Source organism: Wolffia australiana, chromosome 15 (genome assembly GCF_029677425.1).
Source record: "Wolffia australiana isolate 7733 chromosome 15, ASM2967742v1".
Classification (NCBI taxonomy): Eukaryota; Viridiplantae; Streptophyta; class Magnoliopsida; order Alismatales; family Araceae; genus Wolffia; species Wolffia australiana.
Genome location: NC_135849.1, coordinates 8288826 through 8308491, shown reverse-complemented (window position 1 = coordinate 8308491; position 19666 = coordinate 8288826). Strand labels below are relative to the sequence as shown.

At 42.2% G+C, this 19666-nt stretch overlaps 2 protein-coding genes across 3 annotated transcripts; both read left to right on the top strand.

Annotated features, from left to right (window-relative positions):
- Positions 1-534: 534 nt before the first annotated feature.
- EMB2761 (threonyl-tRNA synthetase, putative / threonine-tRNA ligase) lies at positions 535-4552 on the top strand. The gene is made up of 9 exons (XM_078586990.1): positions 535-951; positions 1138-1284; positions 1398-1545; positions 1626-1879; positions 1951-2328; positions 3024-3332; positions 3412-3612; positions 3690-3859; positions 4393-4552. Exons 1-9 carry the CDS (start codon positions 661-663, stop codon positions 4481-4483), a joined length of 1989 nt encoding a protein of 662 aa, XP_078443116.1. The 5' UTR covers positions 535-660; the 3' UTR covers positions 4484-4552.
- Positions 4553-5883: 1331 nt separating this feature from the next.
- LOC144712710 (ABC transporter G family member 36-like) lies at positions 5884-13656 on the top strand. 2 transcript variants are annotated; one of them, XM_078586989.1, is made up of 24 exons: positions 5884-6227; positions 6309-6429; positions 6517-6605; positions 6694-6778; positions 6845-7004; positions 7086-7162; positions 7270-7323; positions 7417-7507; positions 8371-8672; positions 8779-9060; positions 9361-9677; positions 9837-9997; positions 10090-10193; positions 10323-10479; positions 10562-10654; positions 10732-10865; positions 10958-11290; positions 11355-11645; positions 11792-11875; positions 11958-12091; positions 12199-12426; positions 12528-12699; positions 12766-13020; positions 13105-13656. In XM_078586989.1, exons 1-24 carry the CDS (start codon positions 5917-5919, stop codon positions 13357-13359), a joined length of 4290 nt encoding a protein of 1429 aa, XP_078443115.1. In that variant the 5' UTR covers positions 5884-5916; the 3' UTR covers positions 13360-13656. The 2 variants fall into 2 exon arrangements, with proteins under 2 accessions (XP_078443115.1, XP_078443113.1); XM_078586987.1 differs by having other exon boundaries at positions 6845-7162.
- The last annotated feature ends 6010 nt before the right edge of the window (positions 13657-19666 follow it).

Genomic DNA, 19666 nt, shown 5'->3' with positions numbered 1-19666 from the left:
TGAACGGGAAGGTTTTTGTCCACTTGGAGGAAAAAAACGTCCCATCCGAAGGTCTCGGACGAAAAAACCGTCTCGTCTGCATCCCTGGACTGATTCCAGACGTCAGATGGGACGATCTTCGCCCCGTCCCATCCATCATCCATGTCCTGGATGATCCGGAACTATACTAGTGCAGGGACACGAACATGACGGTTTTTTGATCCCAGAATGAAAAAATCGTCCCGTCCGCGAGGTTGGACGAAAACCAGGACGGAAATTTATCCCGAGACGAACGGACGGGACGGTTTTCGTCCACTCGGATGAAAAAACCATCCGGTCCGCGTCCCCGGACTGATTCCGAACGTCTGACGGGACGATCTTTGTCCCTTCCCATCCATCGTCCACGTCCCGGACGATCCCGAATAATACCCATCAGATACTGATCAAAACTTCAGGCATGATCCAATATAAGAGTGGATAGAGTAAGTACAAATAAAGAAAAGATATAAACTCTCTTTCTCTCTCTTGTTCTCAATAAGAAGGCTTAACTTACTGGCTATGGTTTGTGGCTCTGGAAAAATCGTAGGGAGGCGTGGGAAGATGAGGAGCAGAGGAAGCGAGAAGCGATATTAGGAGAAGGTCGAGGGAGAAATTCGTCGTCGTCGTCATCGGAGGGCCACCATGAACGTGCTTACGAGGATGGCGACGGCTTCGCCATCGCTAATCTCCGCTTTCGTCTCCTGCTCTGCCGGACCTTCTCTCCGGCGATACCCAGTTTCTCTTAAGAGCCAAGTCGCGGGATTGGCTTACGTTAGAGGGCCGAGGAGCGCTTCGTTTCTCTCACGGGCTGTCGCTTCCCCCGAGACAGGCGTCCAGAAGGAGGAGAAGTCGTCGGAAGAGGTTGTGGAAGAGGAGGGCATCGTTCTGCCGACGAATGAATCCTCGGATAGCTTGCTCCGCATCCGCCATACTGTATGCTACTCCTATTTTTTTTTTCCTAATTGTTCATTGTTGGTTGGGGAATTCGAAATTTGGTTGATCGGTGTTCCTTGTTTATTCAGTCGTTTGCGGTACATTTAATTTAGTTTCTTCTACACTTGTATCACTCTTCCGCAAAATTACGTCATACCTGATTTGTTGTTTCTTGTGTGGCACCAGTGTGCGCATGTTATGGCGATGGCTGTCCAGAAACTCTTCCCGAAAGCTAAGGTGACAATTGGGCCCTGGATTGACAATGGGTTCTATTACGACTTTGACATGGAGCCGTTGACAGACAAAGATTTGAAACGAATTAAGAAAGAAATGGTATGTGATGAACGGCCTCGTTCATCTTTCGCCAGAGTTATATTTAAATTGCCAAATTATTCATTACCGTATTGTTTTCAGGGTACGGAATTTATTTCTTACGTAATCTGTAGGATCGCATTGTAAGCCGAAATTTGCCATTAATCAGAGAAGAAGTTTCAAGAGATGAAGCCCAAAAGAGAATACTGGAGATCAACGAACCCTACAAGCTTGAAATTCTGGAGAGCATCAAGGAAGAGCCGATCACCATTTACCATATAGGTAGCTTTTCAATCTCTTTTTTCTTTTAATTGCTTTTGGCGTCCATTACAAAACATTTTTTATCGTGTCTTTTCTCACAGGAAACGAATGGTGGGATCTTTGCGCTGGGCCCCATGTAGATTCGACGGGGTACATTGACAAGAGTGCTATTGAACTTGAATCTGTGGCTGGGGCTTACTGGAGAGGTGATGAAAAGAATCAAATGCTTCAGAGAATCTACGGTACCGCATGGGAGACCCAAGAACAGTTGAATGCTTACCTGCATCTCAAGGAAGAGGCCAAGCGCCGAGATCATAGACGTCTGGGTCAGGACCTTGATCTGTTCTCCATTCAGGTATCTGAACAAAAACAAGAGGTGTCCTTACGATATATAAGAATATTTTTAAAGTATTTTCCAAACTGTAGGATGACGCAGGGGGCGGTTTGGTCTTTTGGCATCCAAAAGGCGCGATCGTGCGTCATCTGATTGAGGACTCGTGGAAGAAAGTGCACATCCGACATGGTTACGAGCTCCTCTACACGCCTCATGTGGCAAAGGCAGATCTTTGGAGAGTCAGTGGCCACCTTGATTTCTACAAAGAAAATATGTATGATCAGATGGAAATTGAAGATGAAAAATATCAGCTCAGACCCATGAACTGTCCATACCACATTCTTGTCTACAAGAGGAAGCAACATTCTTACAGAGACTTCCCAATTCGTTTGGCTGAGCTGGGGACAGTCTACAGATATGAACTTTCCGGTAGCATGCATGGATTATTCCGTGTCAGAGGTTTTACCCAGGTATTTATTTTTCTTATTCAGCCAGGTGTTGTTCATTATTATGGGATTTTAAAGAGTTTGTTGGATTATTTGTTTTAATCTGGGATTATTGATCAAGGAATGTCTTTGATTTGGGAGAATTGATCGAGTTATGCCTTTAATTTGGGAAAGTGGATCGATGCATCTATTTAATGGGAAAATTGATCCATGAATCTCCTTAATTTGGGAAAACTAATTTAATTGATTGTGCTCTTAAATTTGGTCAATTTTATTGACAGTTTTTAATTTATGGAAAATTGACTAATGAAAGTCTTTAATTTGGGAAAATTGACCGATGAAAGTCTTTAATTTGGGAAAATTGACCGATGAACGTCTTTAATTTGGGAAAATTGACCAATGAACGTCTTTAATTTGGGAAAATTGAACAATGAACGTCTTCAATTTGGGAAAATTGAACAATGAACGCCTTCAATTTGGGAGAACTGAACAATGCTCGTGTTCAATTTTGGGAAAATTGAACAATGAACGTCTTTAATTTTGGAAAATGGGCCAATGCGTGTTTTTGATTTGGAAAAACTGATTGGTAAGTGTCTTTAATCAGGCAAAATCGATCGATGACTGCCTTTAAATTGGGAAAATTGATCAATGCGTGTCTTTGATTTGGGAAAATTGATCAATGGACAATGTCTCACTTGTTTCTATCTGGTGTATTGCAGGATGATGCCCATATTTTCTGCTTGGAGGATCAAATTCAGGACGAAATCAGGGGCGTTCTTGACTTGACCGAAGAAATACTACTGCAATTCGGGTTCCGGAGGTATGAAGTCAACCTCTCGACCCGACCTGAAAAATCTGTGGGTGAGGACATCATCTGGGAAAAAGCCACGACTGCCCTTAGAAACGCCCTCGACGACAAAGGCTGGTCTTACCAGATTGACGAAGGCGGCGGCGCCTTCTACGGCCCGAAGATTGACCTCAAGATTCAGGACGCTCTTGGCAGGAAATGGCAGTGCTCCACTGTTCAGGCATCGCCCCATCTAACATTTTCAAAATTAATTATATGATCATTTTCATTATTATTATTGTAATTTTTTAACGTTGCAGGTAGATTTCAATTTGCCAGAGAGGTTTGACATTTCTTATGTGGGGTCGAACTCGGAGAAGAGGAGACCCATTATGATCCACCGGGCCATATTGGGCTCGCTGGAGAGATTCTTCGGTGTTCTCATCGAGCACTACGCTGGAGACTTCCCCCTCTGGCTCTCGCCGATCCAAGTTCGCGTCCTCCCCGTCACTGACAACGAGGTCAACCATCTCTTTGACTTTTAGTCAACTTTCCCCGTTGATCAGGTCAGTCTCTTACTGGGCTGTGGTCTATCCAGGTGGGCTTCTGCCGCGAGGTTGTGGCCCAGCTGAGATCTGCTGGGTTTCGGGCCGAGCTCTGCAAGGGCGAGCGCCTACCCAAGCTTATCCGAAATGCCGAGAAGCAGAAGATCCCTCTCATGGCCGTGGTCGGCCCCAAGGAGGCCAATTCTCGCACTGTCACCGTCAGGTCCCTTTTTTTTTCTCTATCCTTTTTTCCTTCTGCTCTTTCCAGAAGTTAATATTTTATTGTTTTTAATCTATTCATCGTCGAAATAATTTGTGGTCCCAATTTTTTCTTAATTTTTTATTTTCTTCTCCCCTCTTCAGAAGTTTAAAGTCTTCTCCATCGTAAAAATAATTTCAGGTCCCCCATTTTTTCTTAAACCTCTTTTCACTTTTGCCCGTTTCAGAAGTTTATATTTTTATTCTCTTAGTCTTCACCATCGTCAAAATAATTTCTGGTCCCGATTTTTTCTGTATTATTATTTTTTTTGAAAGATAATTTATGTTTTTTATTTCATTCTCCCCTCTCCAGAAGTTTATATTTTTCTTCCTTGTAATTTCAGGTCAGCTTTTTTCTTAATCTTTTATAATTTTTCCCCTCTCCACAATTTTATATTCCCGGTTCCTTTTAAAATAATTTGAGGTCCCTATTTTTTGCTCCGTCTTTTTTTTCCCTTTTACCTTTATCAGAAATTAATTATTTTCTTCTAATTTTAGGTCCCGCTTCTCGGGGGAGCTGGGCACCTTCTCCGTAAGCGACTTCGTCAGCAAGATCCACGTGGCAGTGGAGAACCGGGCCCGCCTCTAGACTTTGACGTTGACTATTCCATTGTCGTGTTTAATTTCGGCGATTAATCATGGGTCAACGTTCTTTTCTCGCTTGACGTGGACGAATCTGCGCTATCCACGTGTCTCTTGCCACCTGGATGATTACTGCCCTTTCTAGAAGTTGACTCCCGTGGCCATCTGAGACTAATGGTGGATGCCACGTCGCAGTGGAATAGGGCCCACTCTAGATCCTTGAAAGATTGAGACGTTGACTTGACTTACTGGCGGCTCATAGCCACGAATATTTGGTCAACGGACGTCTCAATGTCAAAGTGTTTCTAGACGGCTTTCTTTCGAACGCGTGGCCTAATCTGGGCCGTCCAGAGAGGGCCAATCGACGGACAATAGTGAGAGGAGAGATCCTCGTCCACGGATCTTCTGACGGTGACCTTAAAAGATATCTTTCTTCTAGAAGCTTGACTCCATATTCAAGGGGATGCTGCCATGCTGGAGCGATCAACGGCCGAGTTATCCGTGTTCTAGAAGAGTGGCCCAGTATTATTGAATATTGATTGAGCTGGAAAGAGAAGTTTGGAGTGAGAAGAGAAGAGTGGAAAGAGAGAGAGAGAGAGAGAGAGAGAGAGAGGACGAGAAAAATATGCCGGTTGACATCTGATTAAATAATAGAGAGAGAGAGAGAGAAGAGTGGTGCCCACGGGGATGAAGAAATAATACATAGATAGATAGGTAGAGGGTGAGAGAGATAGATAGAGAGAGGAAGGAAAGAGAGATCGACGGAGAGAGAGAGAGAGCAAAGAGAGATAGATATAGAAGGAGAGCAAAGAGAGAAAGAGAGATAGACAGAGAGAAAGAGAGCAAAGAGAGATATGGAGAAAGAAGGAGAGCAAAGAGAGAGAGAGATGGATAGAGAGAGAAAGCGAGAGATACAACATCAAAGAGAGAGAAAGAGATATATATATAGAGAGAGAAAGAGATATATATAGAGAGAAAGAGAGAGAAAGAAAGAGAGATATAGAGAGAGTGAGAAAGAGAAAGAGAGAGGAGAGATGAGAGAGATAGAGAAAGAGAGAGATTTATAGAGAGATAAAAAGAGAGAGGGATATATAGAGAGAAAGAGAGAGAGAGAGAGAGAGAGAGAGAGAGGAAGAGAGATAGATAGATAAATAAAGAGAGTGATAGAGAGAGATAAAGAGAGAGAGAGAGAGAGAGAGAGAGAGAGAGAGAGAGAGAGAGAGAGAGAGAGAGAGAGAGAGAGAGAGAGAGAGAGAGAGAGAGAGAGAGAGAGAGAGAGAGAGAGAGAGAGAGAGAGAGAGAGAGAGAGAGATCGCATTGAAATTCTCAAATGCATTACACGCCGTCCTCTCTTTGTGGAAGGAGGTAACCGAGGGCATGGGGTTGTATAAATACGGGCGGATTCAGTTTCAAACGACCACCATCAGGGGGGCAGGAAAGATGGACGGAGGCAGCTTCATAAGAGCGGGAAGCCTAAGAGGGAATAGCTGGAGAAATTCGGAGAACGTCTTTTCCAAATCGTCGAGGGAAGAAGACGACGAGGAGGCGTTGAGATGGGCAGCGCTGGAGAAGCTCCCCACCTACAATCGTATCAGAAAAGGCATCCTCGTCGGAGCAGAAGGCGGACTCAAAGAGATCGATATCCAAGAGCTAGGAAACCTCGAAAGAAAAACTTTGATCGAGCGCCTCGTCCGGATCGCCGACGAAGATAACGAGAAGTTTCTCTTGAAGCTCCGGAATCGCATAAACGGGTTATCTTCTTCTTTAATTTCTTTTTGTTTCTGATATCCAGTCAAGCTTTGCGGAAGAACTGAGATTTGTTTTTGCGCCAGAGTTGGAATTGATCTTCCGACGATAGAGGTGCGTTTCGAGAACCTTGAGATCAAGGCGAAGGCTCACGTTGGGGGGAGAGCGCTGCCTACCGTCTTCAACTCTGCCGTCAACATCCTGGAGGTGAAGTATTTCTTTATCAAGGAAGCGATAATGGATGTCTTTTTTTAATCCGCGATCCATTTTTTCTGAATGTTTTGGCTCGTGCAGTCTGCGGCGAACGCGCTTCGCATTCTTCCCAACCGGAAGAAACCGATCTCCATCCTTCGTAATGTCAGCGGCATCATCAAACCTCGCAGGTGCGGTATTATTCATCATCATTATCGTCATGATATCATAATTTCCTTTGTAAATCTAATCACTATCGTCTTTTTAACATCGCACCAGAATGACTTTGCTTCTGGGTCCTCCCGGCTCTGGAAAGACCTCCCTTTTGCTCGCTCTCTGTGGCAAGCTTGCCTCAGAAATCGAGGTTGGTTCACTATCACCATCATGATCATGATCATCATCATCTTATTTTTATTCTTGGGGAATGAAGGTAAATGGAAAAATCACCTACAACGGGCACGGATTGGACGAGTTCGTCCCGGAAAGAACAGCAGCGTACATCAGCCAGTACGATCTGCACATCGGGGAGATGACCGTGAGGGAAACTTTGAAGTTCTCTGCTCGTTGCCAGGGCGTTGGAACGCGCTACGGTGAGCTCCGTCCCGCACAGCTTAAAAAATCTTTGAAGAAAGAGTTCTTAAGAAATGGCTATCTTTTTCCGCGGATTTTAGATATGCTGACCGAACTGGCAAGGAGAGAGAAGGCGGCCAACATTAAGCCCGATCCCGACATCGACGTCTACATGAAGGTAATAACTCCATCTCTCTCTCTACAGGCGTCTCTCTATCCATCTATCTATCTCTCTCCACACCATTCGCTCTTTTATTGATTTGACGGTCGTCTCCCAAAAAACAGGCATCTGCGATGGAAGGGCAACAGGCTAGCGTTGTGACCGACTACATATTGAAGGTAGAATTCTTGTACTTTTCGTGAGAGGCCTTCGGTTCCGCTCGTCTTAACAACTGTTGGGTTTGGTCTTTTGTGCCGTTCTTCTTTCTGCAGATTCTGGGTTTGGATATCTGTGCTGATACCATGGTGGGGGATGAGATGGTGAGAGGAATCTCCGGGGGTCAAAGAAAAAGGGTCACCACAGGTATAGGCTATTTATTTCGGAGAGACGTGGAGGAAAGATACTCGGAGATGGATTTGGAATTTTGGAGAGAAGAAGAGAGAAGAGGGAGAGATGGAGAAAGTGAGAAAAGACGGGAGAGAGAGAGAGAGAGGGAGAGAGACACAGAGAGAGAGAGAGAGAGAGAGAGAGAGGGAGAGAGACACAGAGAGAGAGAGAGCGAGAAAGTGCGAAAAGACGGGAGAGAGAGATAGAGATAGATAGAGAGAAAAAAAAGATAGAGAGAGAGAGAGAGCGAGAAAGTGCGAAAAGACGGGAGAGAGAGATAGAGATAGAGATAGATAGAGAGGAAAAAAAAAGATAGAGAGAGAGAGAGAGCGAGAAAGTGCGAAAAGACGGGAGAGAGAGATAGAGATAGATACAGAGAAAAAAAAAGATAGAGAGAGAGAGAGAAAAAAGACGGGTAAGATAGAGAGAGAAAGAGAGAGAGGGGTGAAAGAGCGGTAGGGAGATAGCGCGAAATAGACGCGTTTCATCTTTGATTGTGAATCAAAAGAGTCCAGACTGGAACTTTGTAGATTTATTGCTGAGTTTGACAGGGGAGTTAGACATTAAGGAGAAGACATAAAGATAAACAGAGATAAAGACAGGGGAAGATAGAGGCAGAAGAAAGGACTGGGAGATGAGAGTCTGAATCCCGTACTTGTCGTCCGTTGTCTTCTTCGTAAAAGTCAAGAAAGAGCGAGATTGGGAGAAAGACGTAAAGAAAGAGCTAGGCTATAAGATACAGAAAATAAGATATATGTATAGGGAGAGAGATATATGTATATTGCTGGTATAGCGTCGTCTTCTTCCCGATTAAACAAGAGCCTGCTTGAACACTGCAGGAGAAATGCTGGTCGGACCCGCGCGAGCTCTGTTCATGGACGAGATATCCACTGGTTTGGACAGCTCGACGACGTTCCAAATCGTTAAAGCTCTGCGACAATCGATTCACATTCTCGATGGAACTGCACTCATCTCGCTTCTTCAACCAGCGCCAGAGACGTTCGAACTCTTCGACGACATTATTCTTCTTTCTGATGGACAGATCGTCTACCAAGGACCACGCGAGAACGTACTCGAGTTCTTCGAGTTCATGGGCTTCAAATGCCCGGAAAGGAAAGGCATCGCTGACTTTTTACAAGAGGTTAGCCCTTCTTTCAATTTTCAGTTGATCAAATTGATATCCGATCAAACTATTCATATCCGGAGCACCTCCAATGCTCACTGTTCATGTTTTCCTACGATTTTAGGTGACTTCGAGGAAGGACCAAGAGCAGTACTGGGCCCGTCACGCCGAGCCTTACCGATTGGTTCCCGTTAACGAGTTTGCCGAGTCATTCAAAAGGTTTCATATTGGGAAGAAGATGGGGAGCGAGCTCGCGGTGCCATTCGATAGGAGCAAGAGCCACCCAGCGGCTCTCACGACCTCCAAATATGGGGTCAGCAGGAAGGAGCTTCTGAAGGTCTGCATCGAGAGGGAGCTTCTTTTAATGAAGAGGAACTCATTCGTCTATGCGTTCAGATCCTTCCAGGTTTGCCCCTAGCTTGGTCCTTAATCGCTTTGATTCGTCAATACATGATCGCAGTTCATATCATCCATACATGATGTTTTGATTGAAGATTTAAATTGTTCTAATGGACTGCTTCTCTAGTTGTTTCTCAATTTTGTAATTTATGTTTAACCAGTTCATATTATCCCAACATTGTTTTAAGTTGTTTTATCAGACGCTGCTTCTTGGGTTGTTCGCCATTCAAGAATTCTTGTTTAGACAATTATTATAATTCATACATAATGTTTTGATCTAATATCTAAATTCTTCCAATGGACACAGCTTCTCGTTCTGAGCTTCTTCGCCATGACAGTTTTTCTGAGAACGAAGATGCCCCGGGACTCTGTGGCCGACGGAAACGTTTTCTTGGGGGCGCTCTTCTTCTCCATCATCATCGTCATGTTTAACGGCTTCGCAGAGCTTGCCATGAGCATCGCCAAACTCCCTGTGTTCTACAAGCAGAGGGACCTCCTGTTCTATCCGGCGTGGATCTACACCCTTCCCGCTTGGGTGATGAAGATTCCCGTGACCTTTGTGGAGGTTGCAGTATGGGAATTCTCCATCTACTATGTGATCGGATTCGACCCAAGCCCAGCAAGGTAATTTTAATATCCATCGTGATACCCATGAGTCATCTATTGGAGTTATAAGGGTATTGCAGAGAACCCGTTTAGAATGTCATAAAGCACACTTAAAATACTAGTATCATCAGAAATTTCGATTTCTGACCCGGGTGTTTGCTTCTCTTTCTGCTGCAGATTATTCAAGCAGTATCTTCTGCTTATTCTGGCCAGCCAGATGGCGAATGGGCTGTTCCGGCTAGTGGGCGCAGTTGGCCGGACCATGGTCATCGCCAACTCCTTTGGGAGCTTTGCCTTGCTCATCGTCTTGGTCCTCGGGGGTTTCGTTCTCTCTCGAGGTAATCCAAATAAGCCGCGCGAAGCCTCCGTTTCTTCTTAAAATGTTTCTTCTTTGTCTTACGATCCAAACCGATTTGCTCCACTCCGACAGAAAACGTGAAAATATGGTGGAAATGGGCGATGTGGGCGTCCCCGATGATGTACGCGCAGTATGGAGTTAGCGTCAACGAATTCCTCGGCAAAAGCTGGAGAAAGGTCATTGCCGCTGTTTTTCCCCGCATACACACTTTCAATAAGGCTTGGAGACGGATTACAATCCATCTTATTCTAAGCTTTCGTGATCTTCTCATTCGCTAATAGTGTAAAATCTTTGCATTGCTTCAGATTCTCCCAGGAACTACAGAACCTTTGGGGATCACAGTGTTGAAGTCCCGGGGCATCTACACGGATGCAAAATGGTATTGGATCGGGGTGGCTGCTCTGGCTGGCTACACGCTCCTGTTCAACTTCCTAATCGTTCTTGCTCTCCAGTACCTCAAACGTAGGTTACATTAACCTTCTATCCTTCACGTCCTCGGACTTAACCTCCGCCGCTGATCTCTCCTCGCTTTCTTTTCTCACAGCTCCCGGCAAGGCCCAGGCGTCTGTTTCAGAGGAGGCGCTCAACGAGATACACGAGAACCTCACTGGGCAATCTCTCGAGCTATCTTCCAGGGGTACTTCCTCTTCCGATTGTTTATGAATTATTCTTTCATTTTTCACGTCGATGTTTGAGCTTCTTCCGCGCTCGCAGGAAGCCGGCATAACAAAAACTCCACTCCGAAGAGACTCAAGAGCTTGAACACCAACAAAAAAGGCATGGTTCTCCCCTTCACCGCACTCTCCATGGAGTTTGAGGACGTCAGATACTCCGTCGACATGCCCGTCGTAAGCCTCGTCTATATCAAAAGCTATTTCTTGACATGGCAATGTTAAGAAATCTAGAATACAAGGCAATGACTAAACTCCGGCTCTTATAGGAAATGAAAGCCCAAGGGGTACAAGATGACAGACTGGAGCTTCTCAAAGGGGTGAGTGGATCGTTCCGGCCGGGAGTTCTCACGGCTCTCATGGGAGTCAGCGGCGCGGGGAAGACAACGCTCATGGACGTGCTCTCGGGAAGGAAAACGGGAGGATATATTGAAGGGAGAATAACAATTTCTGGGTACCCGAAGAATCAGGAAACCTTCGCCCGTATATCTGGTTATTGCGAGCAGAACGACATCCACTCGCCCAACGTCACAGTCTACGAATCCCTCATATACTCCGCATGGCTGCGTCTTCCGTCCGAGGTCGACGTCGAGACGAGAAAGGTGAGTTGCAGATTAGGATTTTGGATTTTGCGATGAACATCCGCTAAGTTTTGTCATTGGGCAGTTGTTTTGCGAGGAGATTATGGAGCTCGTTGAGTTGACGCAACTTAGAGGAGCGTTAGTGGGGCTTCCTGGCGTCAATGGGCTCTCGACGGAGCAAAGGAAAAGGCTGACGATCGCCGTTGAACTGGTGGCTAACCCTTCCATTATCTTCATGGACGAGCCAACCTCTGGGCTTGATGCCAGGGCGGCCGCCATCGTCATGAGAACAGTGAGGAACACCGTTGACACCGGAAGAACAGTTGTCTGCACTATTCATCAACCCAGCATCGACATTTTCGAAGCCTTTGACGAGGTAAATTCCGATAATTTCGATAACTTAAAAAATTTTCAACAAGTCATTGATACGAAAAATATCCAAATACCATATGGGTTCTCTATGTAAAGGATACCGTTAGAGACATTTTATTTCTTGGCTTCATCCTTTCCGTTCATTTGCAGCTCTTCCTGATGAAACGAGGAGGAGAAGAGATTTATGTGGGTCCTCTGGGGCGTCATTCCTGCGAGTTGATCAAGTACTTTGAGGTGAGACTTCGATTATTTTATCCTGAAAACGCAGCTTTAATTGAAGTTTGTAACTAACAACTCGGTGCGCCGTTTCTTAAAGGGAATTCCTGGAGTCCCCAAGATCAGAGACGGCTATAACCCCGCGACCTGGATGCTGGAAGTGACGGCTGTCTCTCAAGAAGAGGCTCTCGGCGTTAGTTTTGCAGAGCTATACAAGAACTCGGAGCTCTGCGAGTAAGTTGATCATTTTGAATTTTCCTGACAGATTATTCCGAGTTAAACAAACCTCGGCATATCTCAATTTCTTTTTTTTTGTATTTTTTGGCGTATGTCAATTTCAGGCAGAATAAAAGTTTAATCAAGGAACTGAGCTTTCCGGCTCCTGGTTCGAGTGATCTTCACTTCCCCACGCAGTACTCGCGGTCCTTCTTCACGCAGTGCATGGCTTGCCTATGGAAGCAGCATCTTTCGTACTGGCGCAATCCTTCTTACACCAGCATGAGGTTTCTCTTCACCATCATCGTTGCGCTGTTGTTCGGCTCAATCTTCTGGGACTTGGGATCCCGAAGGTAATCAATTCTTCCGTTTGGTGGAGATCAGACTTGTTCATGGCTTTTCTCCCTGATCTAATCTCGAGCAAAGGTTTACTCTTGATGGTGATTGATTTCAGGGGAAAAAAGCAGGACTTGTTCAACGCCATGGGCTCCATGTACTGTGCAGTTTTGTTCATAGGGGTGCAAAACGCGCAGACAGTTCAACCCGTGGTCGCCGTCGAGAGAACAGTCTTTTATCGAGAGAGAGCTGCCGGCATGTACTCGGCCTTTCCCTACGCCTTCGGCCAGGTTAATTCATGAACTTAGCTGTTACCATGACTTGCTCTTTCTAACGATGAGGAATGTGATTCGCAGGTGGTGATAGAACTGCCGTACATTCTGATTCAGGCAATGCTATACGGTATTATCGTTTACGCCATGATCGGGTTCGAGTGGACGGCGGCTAAGTTCTTCTGGTATATCTTCTTCATGTATTTCACCTTCCTCTACTTCACCTTCTACGGAATGATGGCCGTGGGGATGACCCCTAACGCCAACGTCGCCGCTATCGTCTCTGCCGCGTTCTACGGGATATGGAATCTCTTCTCCGGCTTCGTAATTCCTCGACCGGTGAGTTCCTTCTCGTGTTCTCCTTGCCTTGAAGTTTTATTATTTATGGATTTTTAACGCTCTCTCTTGATCTCTTGCACGCAGAGGATTCCTATTTGGTGGAGGTGGTACTATTGGGCCTGTCCCGTGGCGTGGACTCTGTATGGTCTTCTTGCGTCCCAGTTTGGAGACATCACGGATATCGTTGAAGGCGAACCAGTTGACGTCTTCTTGAAGAACTACTTTGGCTTCGAGCATGATTTCTTGTGGGCGGTGGCGACCGCGGTTGTCGCCTTTAGCGCGCTTTTCGCGGCGGTTTTCGCATTTAGCATCAAGACCTTAAATTTTCAGAATAGATAGCGTTCTTCCTGTTTGTAAGTTTTATCGATAAACTGTGTTGTCCATTCAGAAAATTTACTGCAATAGCATAGAGATCTGATGACAAACCGATACAAATGGGAAACAAGTTTTTTGATAAACCATCTACTCTGCCCTGTAATGTGTTTGGTTTATTTTGGACTCGGTGCACAAAGCATGAAGAAGGGGCTGTTAGCGTTAATCTTGTATTTGTTCTTTTTTTTGGTTTTTTGTCCTGTAGTGGTCAAACCACGTACCTCACAAAATGGAATGCATTAAATTCTGTACGCGTTCGATGAACATGTCCATGTTTTGCCGGCGGATTTATGCTAACTTGTTTCTAGTGTAGCGGGAAGGAACAACTATAAATGAACCAGTCCAAAATAATCAATGCATTCCATTTTCTTCTTCCGACAAAAGATATTCATGAGTTATCTTGTAGGCACTCAGCCTGCATTAAGGTATCATCCCTGTGAAGTATGTTCGAGCACGTGCACCATTTAAAGAAACTTTTCCATCATGACCTCCTTCACAACATATCTACGGCATGTGCACCCTTTAAAGATCAATCTCTCACAAATTCAGCAACTCCAAGACCATGTGATACCACACACCAATATGTTTTAAGCATGCATGGTACACCTGATTCTTTGCCAAGGGGATAGCCGTCCAAATGTCACAAAATAAAAGAACCTCAACTTTCAGGCTTCCTATCTCTTCCATTAATACCTTCAGCCACAATCTTCCTTTGTTACTCCACTATCTTCTAGATTGCAGTATTAACTTTTGGCTCGCAGGTCCACCAACTAGCATACACACAAATCTCATCGTAGATCTCTGATGATATAAATGACCGACAAATTTAGATTGAACACAGCTGATTGTTGAAAGAAAAATTTGATTCTTAAATAGAATCCTGGTGCCTACTGAGCCCTTTGTAACTCAAATAATCCACTTCACCGTATTCCAATTCTCCTTTCATGTGTTGCTCATAAACCCAATAAAGACTCCAACTGCTTAAGAAACATGCAACCTCGTACAGACCATAACATGCATAAGAGAGCAAACATCACTAACATAGGGAACTTGTGTCATTCAACCAACACATCCTCAGTATCTGGACATTTAGCTTTAGGTAGCTCAAAATGATGCATAAGAGTACTGGCCAGTTAAGTACTAGATATATGCCAAATAGATAAAAAATCTTCTCAATATAGCTCATTGATAGTGAACCACAAGAGACTTCTCTCCCAATCCCTTTGGATCTCCATACTAAGAATCTTTGTTGTAGCTCGAAGAAATCTCAATTGCGTTTGACCTTGCAATCTCATGTAAGATCTTTAATGAAATAAAAATATCATCCATATAAATCATCAAATTAATACATGTTCAAAAATCATTTTGCTTAAAATAAAATTACAAGAATCAAAATTGAACCTGATGTAGAAAATCTACATCATATAAGAATCAAACTTATTGTACATCCACCTAATAGATTTTTATAATCCAAATAGTAATTTCACCAATCCAATCTTATAGGCTATAGACTGATTTTTTAAGGCAACATTTTCAACTCTTGGTATAATGAAACCTTTAGGCTGATGCATCAAATTTTTACCTTCAAATCACCATAGAGAGAATTCATATTCAAATCCATCTGCTCCAGCCCCATATCTGCATGTGAAATCATGATCAATATGAATCAATGTATGCTTAACCCGAATGACAAGATTTTATTAAAACCATCTCCTTTCCAAGCCAAGCCCTTTGCAACAAGACTTGATTTGTATAATACAAGGGCCACATCAAATTCTGGTAGCTTCTTCTTGAAGGCCCCCTTTCATCCAATAGCACACTTCCACACAAGACTTGATTCATCTGTGGTTCTTATCCAAAGATGCTCGCTCCTCAAACATCATCCTGACTCCCTGATGCTTCTTATGTTGACATATAGCTTGTTTAAATGAAGTTGGCTTACCATCTTCTACTCATAATGTTTAGACAACAAAGTTGTCTAGATGACTGGAATCCTTCATCACCCTCCTGACTTATTTGATTGCAATGCCACAAATTTTTTTCATGTCTAGTGCATCACCACCTTTGACCATCGAGTTGGATGGATTATTCACTTCCACCATCTACTTTGAATTTGTCTTCAGAACGGGAACGAGAACATTTTGTAAGTTTTGAGACCGTCTCAGCAATGGATGCCTTTAAGATATGGCCTTTATTAGATACCACATCCCTGTTCGTCACAATCTTTTTGTTTCAGGATCAAAAAGCCTGTATCCTTTCTGTTACCTCCATAACCAAAAATAATGCACATTTTGAAATTCAAATCATTCATAAACAGGAATGAGCGCATAACACAAATAGTAAAAATACAAAAATTAGAATAATCAACATTTCCCGCTCCATACTCTTTAGCCACCTTCACATAAAGTACATACTCAGGCACTTAATTATCAAAATAAATTACTGCATTTATTACTACAGCCTATATTTCCCTAGTGAACCCTGCATTCAATAAACAACATAGTAGACTCTCCATAATGTTGTTATTTGTGCATTTTACAACACCAATTTACTGAAGGATATTCCTCACTATAGAGTGAATCTTTATCCATTGGTCACTCCAAAACTGATCAAAATTTAAGGTCTTAAACTTTATCATGTTATCAGTCTAGAAAACCTTAATATTTATCTTCTTCTAGTTCTGAAAATTTTTCACTAATGGAAATATATGTGTCTGGCAAGATTATCATACACTATGCGAATGGATCACAAATGCCAAGTGGCAGCTAGTGCCAACTGTACCCAGCAATAGGATGGTGTGAATTGCACTGATAAAGTTCGACCCGATCTACTCAATAGTGAGGCAGGCCACTAGCTGGGTGGGTGCCAGCTACCAAGTCAGATCAAATCCAGTTTCGATGGATATCAAGATTGAATGCCATTGACCTTAATTCAATGCATGGGTTTCGATGAGTTGACCCAATGAAGTCCACATTCACTTTAGTCAACCTATGGATTCGATCAACTAGTGACCACTCCGTGGTCAACTTCCTCTCAAGACAGGATAAAACCAATTGAATCATGTATAGTGAGTTTATGATAAGCTGGGAACTCCCAATCATACATACTCATATCACCTATGTACATTGAATGCAGTGACACACTTGACTTGGCAAATAAGGTCAATGGGCCAAAAATATACATTTTGACTCCAAATATGGGTGAACAAATCCAAAATATAAGGTCAATCACATAATGTGTGACAAATCCAAAATTTTCAGATTGCTTTAAACTTGTTTGACCAGTCAAAATTGACCAGTATATGATTTCTATTTTGCGTTCAACCATGAGTCATTCATTTAAATATTTTCTACATAATATTTTGATTCAAATTTATAATTTATTTTTATATGAGAATTCTTCCTATTTTACTGAAGATGAGTATTTTTGAATATACGTTCCACACTTTAGATGGTGATCTACAAGTTCACCATTCACTAGGAGACTCCATTATTATTTTACTTATCCTCTTGCTTACCTAGACCATATGACATCACCTTATGGATGTCAGAGGTTCTCCAGCTGTCCCACAAAAGCCCTTCTATGATGTGCACTTTGTAAGATAAATGGGAAGGACAATAGATGTAAGGTATTGTAACTTGATTCCATAAACATGTTTAATTGAAGGTGTCACCCATCTCCTCCACTCATAGGAAGGCATGTTCTTTCCTTTCTGGTTAGTCACGACATTACCATCTCTCTCTTTCATGCAGTATGTTCTTAAGTAGGATTTAAAGAGGGCGCTTTCCTCTGAAGGAAGGTGAACCATCAGATGCATCTAACGGTTACCTTGTGGAAGATCGACAGTTGATGAATGATCTTAAAGATTGTCCCATTCTTTCTCTATTTTGGTTTGTCTTTAAAGAAAACCTTGTTGAACAAAATAACTCTCTTTTCTAAACCCTCTCCAAGCATTCCTCCAGCAAAAATAGCTGCTACTAGCAAAGAGAAGGGAAAAATCATGCATGCAAAGAAACACCATATTTTACAAAATCATGCATGCATCGACAGTTGTTGAATATAACACATGCTAAAATTCTTAGGTCTTGTAAGACTTAACATCCTAGAAAGACACGTCATCAAGTAACCCACCAAAAGACATATTTGATGCAACTCGTTTGATAAGTCCAGACTTGATCGAATGCTCAGAAACTTGATGATGGTCTTCAAGTATGAGAAGTGAGCCTGTGTGATTGGGAAGATGAAATAATTCATCTGGCACTAGATGTCGCTTAGTGGGATATGAGAAGAGAGAATTGACGAGCTAGAATTATAATGAGTTGTCCACTGTTGTGGAAGAAAACATAGAACCTAAGATCATGAGAGACTGCATTATATAGGTACACTATGGACAAGTGCATTCAAGGCTCACATGGTTAAGTGGCCTTCTACATATGGTGATGTGGTAAAAATGATCTAATGTTCTAAGATGTGATCTTCCAAGAGAATTTTTCTCCCTTTTAATAAGCATTGAATTCACCATTCAATTAATTCAAGACTCATATTCATAGTTCATCGTCATTCATCTCAACATCAATAAGATTCAGGTCAACTTGGGTCAACTACTTAAAGTTTCAACATTTATGGTGTGTGTGATGTGGAAGCTTAGGTTCCTTTCAACAATAACCTAGTAAGAAGGATGAAGACATAGGTCTCAAAAAGATGCATATGGCACTAGCCGTATGATGACATGCTGAACCATCTGAGAGGTGATTTCTGTTTGGGAGTCTCGATTCAAATATTCTCCATCTGTTCTTCACTGTTGCAATGCAAAAATAAACCCAAAATTTTTTTTGAACGAAAAAATCACTTTGCAAATGATTAATTTGAAAAATAATACAAAGGTGGTTCTTTTACATGGATGGGGTTCTACTTATACATTTTTTACCTTAATTGGATAGATTAATTAGTACTCTTAAATTTTAGTCCGAGACTGCTTGATCCTGAGATATCATCATTTGAAGTTAGGGCATTATGTGCTCTTCCTTTTTTGCTCTCTTCTTGATGGATCACTAGAGTCTCACAGAATCTTCAGATTTCTTGAACATTTTGAATTGTAATCCACACTTGAAAGGATGCTTTCATAAAACCCTATTGCATGTCTTTTGATTTCTATGAAATTCTGCCAAGGATTGATTTAGTTTCAAGGCATTAAAGCTGATTTGCTTAAAAATATCTGAAAAGGAAAATCAATTTTTTTAAACTTCCATGCTTTTAAGCCTAGGGAATCAGATGTATCGAAAAAAAGGTACAAGAAACAAATTTTTTGCATTAAATGTACGTTTTTGCTTTGTAAAGTCCTGTGTCGCAATGTATTCAAGTGGATAAGAATTTGTCACAAACTTTATGATTCAAATTTTAGTATTATTCTAATGGATATGTGGTGTGCATGTGAATCAACATTTATTACACAATAAATTAGGCATTTTTGTGTTTACTTTGATTTTTCAAAGGTGAAACTAATGATTTTTTTGAGATTTGTGCCATAATTTTTAAACTACAGCAAAAGAATGAATTAGATTTTGGTACATGGTAAAGTAGATTACACGCGATACATTAAATTTCAAATCTTTACAAATATTTAAATAAATCCAGAATTCAAACTAATGAAAATTAGACAAATTCCATAAAATTACCAAAAAATCTTGAAGATATCATTGAAAAATATCAAGACTTGATAAATTTAAATAAATCATAAATTAAGGGTTATGACTACATTTTATTTTTTTATGAAAGTAATGCCTGACCAATAAGTTAAAATACCATAAATTAAGACAATATATGGCTTCATTCCAAAATGGCGATAATTCATTTTAAACTTGAGTAAAATGCATTTCAATGAAAATAATTACATAAAATATATTAATAAAATATAATATTATGACAAAAAAATGAAATTTATTCATGCGTTTACTCATTTGTTTAGCCTCCAATGTGGATTTTGGAAAATGTTAACTTATAATTTCATAAAAATCATGATGAATGCATGGAAGAATTACTGTTGTCCGGTAGGCACCGAGCATGATGGCTTGGTACCGATAATGGATGGTGGTATCGAACATCGACGACGTCGTCGTCCAACAGGTAAACCCTAAAGGGTCGATGTAACTACGATGTGCAAATGAATGTCCTACGTGTCGTACATGCAGGCTTCGACTCGAAGGAGGCGCCTAGCTCTGAGCTTGGACGGGGTCGCTGGTTGATGGCGACGGTGGTCACTCAAACCTCATCGGAG

What these genes read in the sequence shown, in the direction of transcription:
- EMB2761 (XM_078586990.1), top strand. Translation starts at nt 661, where the DNA reads ATGAACGTGCTTACGAGGATGGCGACGGCTTCGCCATCGCTAATCTCC. An exon ending in AACGAATTAAGAAAGAAATG is followed by an intron (nt 1,285 to 1,397) that starts GTATGTGATGAA and finishes CGTAATCTGTAG; the next exon opens with GATCGCATTGTAAGCCGAAA. An exon ending in GTGTCAGAGGTTTTACCCAG is followed by an intron (nt 2,329 to 3,023) that starts GTATTTATTTTT and finishes GGTGTATTGCAG; the next exon opens with GATGATGCCCATATTTTCTG.
- LOC144712710 (XM_078586987.1), top strand. Translation starts at nt 5,917, where the DNA reads ATGGACGGAGGCAGCTTCATAAGAGCGGGAAGCCTAAGAGGGAATAGC. An exon ending in AAGAAAAAGGGTCACCACAG is followed by an intron (nt 7,508 to 8,370) that starts GTATAGGCTATT and finishes TGAACACTGCAG; the next exon opens with GAGAAATGCTGGTCGGACCC. An exon ending in ACTCCGTCGACATGCCCGTC is followed by an intron (nt 10,866 to 10,957) that starts GTAAGCCTCGTC and finishes CGGCTCTTATAG; the next exon opens with GAAATGAAAGCCCAAGGGGT.